The sequence below is a fragment of the Pyxicephalus adspersus genome, chromosome 3, assembly GCF_032062135.1.
Source record: "Pyxicephalus adspersus chromosome 3, UCB_Pads_2.0, whole genome shotgun sequence".
Taxonomy (NCBI): Eukaryota; Metazoa; Chordata; class Amphibia; order Anura; family Pyxicephalidae; genus Pyxicephalus; species Pyxicephalus adspersus.
Window position 1 is genome coordinate 152,212,126 of NC_092860.1, and position 9,521 is coordinate 152,221,646.

Below are 9,521 nucleotides of genomic sequence, written 5' to 3' on the forward strand. Positions count from 1 at the left end.
ATCTATCTATCTATCTATCCAATTAAAAAAAGCTTCATTTGTTTATTTATTTGCTTAAATAATAAAAAAATGTCATGTACTTACAGGTCTTGCATGGAATTCATACAAAATATATATACCATGTTCAATTGAGTCTATAAAGAAAAGAAATGTAATATCTGTATTATTATTATCTATATTATCTATATTAGACATTTCAATTAACAAATACAATTTGTCAGCAATAATGGACAAATCTTTCACTACGACTGGGTTCTGTAAGGTACTTACCCCGCCAGCGATCACGTCCATGGCGACCTTAGGGATGGCACGCAGCCTAAAGGAGACAGCTGCAGCAGGCAGCGCAGCCTGGGCTGCAGCTGCTCTGCTCGCAGCATGTCTCCTCTTTCTGGTGGAGGGATCTGTCCTGTCTGAACTACTCTTCGGCCAAACAGCATCCCCAGCATCCTTGCAGACCTGCACAGTGCTGCTGCTTGTTCCCTCAGCATTCCTGCGGGCATGTAGAGTACACCACGACCCGGGGGTTCTGCTGTAAGAGGAGCGCGATACTATGCCGCGCTCCTCTTACTACTATGCAGTGGGGCAGGGTATGTATAAATTTGAATTCCCTGAGGCCAAATTGCCTGCAAGGGATTCATTATTTAGTATGTTTCACCCAATCCAATAGTGCCAGGTGGTGCAATGTGATTGGGCACTCCGACCATTTATTGAGGCCCTGTCATAGGCACCCTTGCCCAATATAGCCACAGTGTGCTTTCAGGGTGCGTTCATATGTTGGATTTCCATGTTAACCTGTTGTTTTGTTACCAGCTTGAACTTATTACCCACAGCGACCTGGCCTGAATATTGACTATTGAATGAACTCTGCTGCCCTGAAATCGGATTGCCCTTGACTACGCCTTCTGCCTCATCTTCTGTACCTCACTTTGTCGGATTGATCTTGGGTGTTTGACTCCAGCCTATACCTGGATTATGCAATAAAGATTGTTGAAAATACTTCCTGGAGTTGGTTGTGATTTGTGTGCCCAGGCGCATTACAGGTGCTTTGTCTTTTCTGTTTAATCAGTTTTATTGTTTTTTACTTTAGGCCTAAATAGATGTACTACCTATTTATTAACACTATTTCCTATTTCTTACCAATTTAAATATTACTAAAATATACTTTTAATTATAGTCTAATAGGTAAATACTAAATTAGATTGGAACTTACCAGTGCTGGTACCATCATCCCAGAAAAGATGACCATGGGCATTCCCATTGTTATCCAGAGCAATTAGAAGTTTCATTGGATTCAAACGACTTAAAAAGAAAAAAATCAGATATGTAAATTCCAAAAAAAAAAAAAAGTATTTTTTATCTGAACCAGCAAGCAGTTGAACAAAACATATTCTGATCCAATAATAGATTCACCTAAATTGCAATTAGTTACCCTTTTAACAAGCCAAGATCTAAGGGTAAGGGATTCCATAACTAGCTTTTTCAGTATCTGAGCAGAAGAAAATTAAATTGAACACAATTCTCAAACACTAAAATGTCTCATGTCCAAGAATAAAAATAGATAAAAAAAGAAGAAAATTGAGTGGGGAAAGAAATAGAAATATTAGGCCTAATTTATTAACGCTCAACAAGGCTGTGGAGCATACATTTTCATCAGTAAATTGCCAACTTCACCGCAGATATGTATGCAGTTCATAACACTCAAAAGAAAAAAATAGGCACAAATATCCGGAAACCAATCATGCTTACCTGCACATAGTTTAAAGAGCCAATGTGAGTGGCAGTGAGAGGTTTTTTTTTCTTGGTAAAGAACCAGGGTGGGTATGGGTGGCCGAGCGATGAACCTTACCAGTTCCCACTGCTGCTTATAATACAGCCTAAATGAATCTAAAGCCAATATGGTTTATTTATATTTTAGTTTTGGATAGAGCGGAAAAAGCCTAGCAACATTGTCAAGTTCTAATTCCTTTTTTTATTTTCCTGTGCAATACATGCTACTGTACAGTCATATTACAGGTTTCTGTATTTTTATGCACCCTTGTTTTAATAGATTTTTTTATTTAAAGTTTATTAATAATTAATAAATATTTGACATATTTCTGTGACATATGTCTAAGAATTATAGGCCTATAATGTAAAATACATTTTCACGCAAAACAATGTACAGCTTTTTGTGTAAAAATACGGACAGAACGCCAAGAGAGTTAAACAACCGCATTGGTATTACACAAAATGCATTGGCGTGGTTTGTGGATGCACTACAATATTACAGGAATAGGAAAAGAGTACAAATTTACCATGATAATAGCAAATACTATATATATATATATATATATATATAATATATACTATAAATATAATATACTTTAATTGGGCTTCTATCTACCATATTTTGAAACATATTTTGAGATCAAAATATCACAGTATGGGCCATGTTATTTGACATCAGACTCTTCAACAGTGTTTCTTTACAAAGGTTCCCCAAAAGGTTATTTGGAATTCCTTGAGCAATGAGCAATTTGTGCCTTTCAGGTCAAGCTGAAATATACTAATATACACTAATTTTTGGCTATCTGTAAAGGTATAATTCTTCACAATGGCCAGCAATGTAGGCATTCTTCCCAATAATCATCATACTAATATTCCATGAGCTGTAGATATAGTAATTATAGAAGTGGTTCCATAAGACCTACATTCCCATTTGAACAAGGTCAAGAAAGGCTGCTCTACATTTTATCAAAGCCAATATTTACCTATAATGTGTGTTGAATGCTGGAGCCTGTTGTGGTAAAATATATCCACCCCGGACATGAAGATTAATATGGTCAAGTGGGGCTTGAAGGGTTTTCCACTGGCCATTCCATGCAACTTCTTCTTTGGCACCCTTAAGATAAAATATCATAACATAGTATATCATAACATGTGTATGAAAATAATGTTTTTGTTTCTTTACAGGTATTGAAATATACATTTTTGAGCCAAATGATGTTTGAAAGCGTATGAAAATAAATATTGAATAAAAATAGGTAATTAAAACAGAACCTCATCTAAAGATGACATGACTAGCCTGTTAGGTAGAATAAGCTTTCGCTTCAACATTTCCCATTAAGCCAGAAATATTACCCATAGATGTCCTTAACCTAATGGTTAGCATCAGTTCTCTGCATAATTCATAGTAGCTTGATCCAGAGGTTGAAACTTGAATAGCGCAAAATGGACTCGAGTCCATCTTAAGTTGCCTAATAAACGACTTGCGACTCGACCTTGCCTTGGGGCTTTTGTCCAGCAACTTGCAACTTGACTTGCAAGTTGACTTCTGGCTTTCCCTGCTGACAGCCAAAGGGGGCTGGGAGGAAGGCAGTGAGCCTTCCATAACTCTGCCTTCCCTCCATTTCACGGCTTTCTCCTCTAATAGAAAGCCAAACTTATTTGACTTAGAATGCAAGGAAATCAGGGAGGAAGGCAGTGTTACAGAATCTTTCACATAACTTCCTTCCTACCTTTCTTGCATTCTAAGTCCACAGCTTTCTCCTCTGACAGCTGAAGGGGGCTAGGAGGAAGGCGCTGTTACAGAAGCCTCACTAAGAATGACTTGCAAACAGCTTAATAAATAAAGTAACTTGATTTGGGACTCGATTTGGACTTAAAGGTGATGACTTAGTCCAACCTCTGGCTTGATCCCACCCTAGGCTATGAACGGATAGTAATAGCAGAAGCAGCACAGAGGTGAGCTCATCTCTCTATGACTTTCTGTTTCGATCATCGTGCTTCTTGAATTGACTGTCTTCTTGTTCTGCTTCTTCCTTTCACACTCCAGCCTTGTAGCACAGGGACTGGAGCTGAATTAAAAACCAAGATCATTTTCAATATATCCAATGTTTTACCCCAAAATACAAACTTACCCTGTGATAATCATACCAGACTGTGCTTGGGAAATAAGCATTTACAGTGTTTGCACCCTAGGAACAAAGACATAAAAAATTAGATGACATTTGAGATCTTTAATATTTTCAGTGCAACCTGATATATAAAAAGGAACCAAACTAAAAAACTTTTTAGGCAGGATCATTATCACAGAAGGAATTGGTGGTGTCAGTAAGTGTCTGCAATAAAATAAAGCTTACATGTCTGATTTTTTTAATTACACTCACCTGCCCCCAAGTCATCACTGGTGCTTCCATCTTCACCCGGTCCAGGTTCTGTATTTCTGGCCATCTTGTTTTGCCAGTTTGGAATGATATAGCTCCCATGCATATACAAGGGAGTTCATTAATTCCTTACAGCTGGAGGTATCCCAGGATACCCGGCACTGTACACTTAGCTGAACATGTGGGAACAGATTTTTTTTAATGTGGAATAGAACATAACCTGTCCCTTTTATAATAATGAACCTGTCTGTTTTTTTTTGTAACAAAGTTGCTCTTTAACACATACTCTATTGTTCCTTTGTAAAACAAAGTCAGGAAAAACATTATTTCCTACAATTTCTTCTGCTTGTCTTTATTTAATAAAGAAGGGTTTGCATGGTAACCCAGTTGCTATGATGTACAATTCGACCATTATAACCCATGCTACACTAGCTAATGAAACTTGCACTATAAATTTGTCCAGTATGTAAGAGAATACATTCTGAGGAACTTTTATTTAACAATCCTACCGTGTTTCCCTGAAAATAAGACATACCCATAAAATAAGCCGTAGCAGGATTTCTAAGCATTTGCGCAATATAAGCCATACCCAGAAAATAAGACATAGTGATAGACGTGTCGTTCTGTGCCTGCTCCAAGCTGAGGCATAGAAGGAGGATAGAAAGTGAAAGTTAAAGACTCCTCAGTGAAGTGAGGAGCAGGACGGCCTGTTTTAGGTATTGTGTGTTCTCAGGGGGAAGAGATGTGGCTGCCATTTTACTCTCTCCCCCATCACCAACCAGCCAGTCTGTGGGTCTCTCTCACCCCACACAAACTCCAGGGAATAGGGGAAAAGCTTCAGCAAGCAGTCTGCTACTGAGCCCAGAGAGCTCATCCCAGCTCCACTGTGCAGATTGGAGCCAGTTCCCACTGGAACCCTGATAAATAATACTAAATAAAAATAAAATACTTAAATACCTAATAAAAATAAGACATCCCCTGAAAATAAGCCATATTGTGTCTTCTTGAGGAAAAATAAATATTAGACAGTGTCTTACTTTCAGGGAAACACGGTACTACTTATCGGCAGAGCATATGGTTCGTAATAATATAATGAGTAGTAGAAACAATGTATAGAGGGACACAGTAATGACGACTTATGGCATTTTGCTCACATCATGTTGTATTGCCCTAGAAATACTTTCTTTATACAATTACAAAGACGTAATTAAATCGATTACCCATCTAGTTTTAGGCATATAGTTCCTTCTGCTTTCTAGGTGCTTGTATATATGGAACACATTTCAGGCTGTTCATCCATTCTGTAACTGCCTGCCTGTAACTGGATAACTTATAAGGTATCACACAACTTTTACTAATGGTGGAAGGTGGAAGGGAGAGGTGCAAGGGAGAGGGGGCTTTGCTGTGGATGGCTCCCAGGTTCTGACACTTAGAAAAGACTGCAAATAGCAGTTGACCAGGAATAAACCAGGAATAAAACCAGGAATAAAACCAGAGCAAGGTGCAAAGTAAAGGGGCAATATCAGATTCAAGGACAAACTGAAGATTCGGGTGGTTGTAGGGGAGGCTCAGTCAGGAACAGGGAGAAGATTGCAACTGGAAAGATGGCAATGCAAGCAACAGGATCTTTGGTGTAGAAGGAGTCACTAGGACTAATAGGATACAATGAAAGTCTTAAGGACACTGGAAGGAACTGTAAAGTATACTGGCTTACAGAAGGAGTTTAGGTAACACTGGAACTCTAGAAGGAACTCTGGAGAACACTAAAGCTTTTAAAAGAACCCTTTGGGATGCCAGAACTCTAAACAGAAAATAACCAGCCAAAAAGTTTTAGGAAAACTGGAAACCTAAAAATCTCCTGGAGACACCGGATCTGGAGAAGACACATTGGGCCAAATTTATTAAAGCACTCCAAGGCTGGAGAGGATACACTTTCATCAGTAAAGCTGGGTGATCCAGCAAACCTGGTCCAGGATTCAAAATATTTGCTAGCAAAGAGCAAATGTCTTCCTAAAAGAAATAAAGAAATGTATTCCTGGATTCCTGGATCCCCCAACTTCACTGATGAAAGAGTATCCCCTCCAGCCTTGGAGAGCTTTAATAAATCAGGCCAATGGACAAGTTCCTGTGGTAAGAAATCAACCTGTTGCTCAACAAGGGGTGTTTGATCTAAGGCTGACTAGTAAGTGGGGTAGAGTCTAGCTGTGAAGGTGTTATATTAGGAAGCCAGCACGTGTACATCCCATTCCTTTAGAGTAGTATTTATAATATACATGTTTTTAGTATGCTTATTTCCGTAGTATTTGAGCTTGATGGACTTTTTGTGCTTTTTAAAACCTGAGCAACTATATATTCTAAAGCTCCCAATGTTTTTGTAAAATTTACAGTTTATTACCTGGTCAAGCACAGCACTGATCATAAATGCTGGTCCCCACATAAACTGCTTATACACGTCCCAGGTGGTCTTATCTTCAACAAATCTAAAGAAAAAGAAAATCCATTATTGTGGTAAGGAATAATGGAAACAATGTTTGGAACACCAATAGGAAAATAAACTCACTCATGTAGTAGGGGTCTCACCACAGTGGATCCCGTAGTGTGAGCATCAAATAATAATGTGTACAAATAAGGTAACAAAGTGTATCTAATGTTCAGGACATTTCTTGATATTGCTTCAAATTCTGCACCAAAGCTTACTGGATCTTGTCTCTGAAATAAAAATATATTAATTAATAAAAACACACAAACATCCATGCATTTTTGTATTTTACTTAAAAAATACATCTGCACATCAGGTTCTTATACCATTTGTGTTGTATTAATAAACGACCCCCAGTAGTGCCCTTTTTTCCATAAGGAGTCCTATGCCATGCCCATGTCTAGCTATTAAATGTCATACAATGACTATGGCCTTAGCAGCAATCATTAAGGCAAACCGTGCAATTTTGCTTTACCCATTGTTGGGGGTGCTAAAATGCAAAGTGCATTGACCCAGAATCTTATAAGAAGCCTGATAAGAAATTCAAACTAACATTAAATGAATTATTCAATAACAAAAAGCTTGTCTATTCATTTTGTGTGAATTGCATGGATGAATGTGCTTAAAAAACAGGGTCAGCAGGTTAAAAGAGCATTCGGTAATACTATAACATAAAAACAGGCAAAATAAAACAAACAGCAAAATAAAGCCTGACCACTTGACCACTAACTAACACTGCTGTGCAGGACTCTAAGGCCCTAACCATACAGCTTTATCCAACAAAGTCTGTGTCTTTACTCAAAGTTCACCTTGGATCTCCTCCCAGCTCACCAGCCAGGACAGAGCCACAGGAATAAGCAGACTGGGAGATTATATCCCCAGCCTAATTTCCAGGATACATTTCAGGTGAAACAGTTACACCTGATCATACCCAGGCCTCTTTAGCTCCCCCACCTGGCCAAGAAGCTCATTGTCATTCAACCTGGTACTTCAACCCCACCTTCCGGTCAAAAGGAAAACTGTCTGACTAAACAGAAAAATACTCTACGTATAACCTGTATCTGGGCAATGTACCCTTCATCCTGGATGAAACCCTGTGATTGATTTGGCCAGCTGTTACATTCTATATACTTAAAGGGTACATGGGTGAACAAAGAAATAGACTAGAATTATTAACCACCCGCCAACAGCAACTGCCATCAGTCAAGAGCGGATGTGTACTTTAGTATCCATTCAAACTATCTCTTGTTAGCTTTCAATGAACACATTGGGCCTGATTTATTTAACGTCATGAAAGGATACACTTTAATCAGTGAGGTTTGGTGATCTAGTAAACCTAAAATAGATTTGGTCCAGGAGTCAAAACATTTGCTAGCAGTTAGCAAATGACTTTGAAGAAACCCATTCCAGTTTTGTTGGATCACCCAGCTTCACTGATAAAAGTGTATCCTCCCCAGCCTTGGAGAGCTTTAATAAATCAGGCCCATTGCACACCCTTAAGGCTTATAAGTCCTGTGATGGGTTTAAAATAATTGATAACAGTAAAAAAAAGGCAAATTAGGCTACTTTTTAATGGTAAATGTGAACAATTTTGTTTTTGAATTGTAGTTTACCATACCTTCCATCCTAGTCCATTGTGGTTCCGTGAAAATGGGTAAAATGCACCAAGCTCCATCCAACGGGCACATAATTCATAGGTGCTATCTTGAAAGAAACCACAAATGTCTGCTCCAGTCTACGGAATAAACATTTAAACTGTGTCAATTCAGGCAGTTTTATTCATTGAAGAACACATTATATCTGATGTATATTTGAAAAAAATACAGTAACCTTAATACTCCATAGCTGGTTCAATATGTTACGTGGTTTCAGAAGTCATGGAATAAAATACACTGTTCTGCTAGTATTGGCACCTCTTAAAATGTTTTTTTTTCTGTTACTTACATAGGAATATCCAAAAAGGCTAAAATCCATCATTCCTATAGAAGAAAAGAGAAAGAAAAAAAAAGAATTAAGGACATTTGCTGCCATAATTACTTTTCTACTAATTATTTATCCACAATTTTAATTTTTTGTCTAATTCATCTTTAACAACATAAAATTGTGGGTATGACTGTGGGCAATAAATGCTGTGCACATTTTTGGCCATTTGGCACATTTTTTTTAGCCACACGGCTAAAAACAACTTATATAGGAATTATACCATAATCTGCCAAAGCTGAGGTGGCCCCAACTTAAATGGAAAAGGCTGAAATTGAGTCCACAGCAGAACCTGCAGGTCCGAATGACTTGAAAAATTGTATGTTTTAAAATAATCATTTAACAACAACAAAAAATAAAATATAATACAAATATGATAAAATTATTAAGCGCATAAAAGAAACAGCTCTGGCAAAATTCCTTTCCAGGATTCTTACCAATAATTGATTTGTCCATTTGATTCCAGGCAGCAGTGTTGTCACCAAGCCAATGTCCAACCCATTGTCCAGAGGTTGGATATGTGGACCGACAGATAACTAATCCTCTTTCTCCTGTAATACTGCGTAAAGCACTAGAAAATAATAGGAATGTAATTAGGATTTATTCTTTACCCAGCTACCTAATATTATTTTTATCATCCAATATTTATATTTCACTCGCATATAATGCAACACTTTACAAAGTCATGTCACTAACTGTCCATCAAAGGGACCCACAAGCTAACATCCATAACTCAGTGCCCCTGATTCATCAAGCAGAATCGGATTATCGGTCGCGCATTCGTATTAGCGATCCGGAATCGTACGCGGTCGCGTTATTCAGCAACGGAAAAAGCTCGCGCACGGAGCCGCGCTTATCCGACAGCTTTTTACTGGCGATCTTGCATTAAAAGTCACTGTTCCCCTAAAAAATCATTC

General features: G+C 38.0%; 1 protein-coding gene across 1 annotated transcript in view; it reads right to left on the reverse strand.

The window, feature by feature from the left end:
- LOC140327530 (maltase-glucoamylase-like) overlaps nucleotides 1-9,521 on the reverse strand; it is a 78,442-nt gene that overhangs the window by 26,316 nt on the left and 42,605 nt on the right. The window contains 9 exon segments of the mRNA XM_072406921.1: nucleotides 85-134; nucleotides 1,211-1,299; nucleotides 2,751-2,881; nucleotides 3,900-3,956; nucleotides 6,541-6,625; nucleotides 6,706-6,854; nucleotides 8,243-8,359; nucleotides 8,569-8,603; nucleotides 9,042-9,175. Coding sequence (XP_072263022.1) covers nucleotides 85-134; nucleotides 1,211-1,299; nucleotides 2,751-2,881; nucleotides 3,900-3,956; nucleotides 6,541-6,625; nucleotides 6,706-6,854; nucleotides 8,243-8,359; nucleotides 8,569-8,603; nucleotides 9,042-9,175 — 847 coding nt within the window.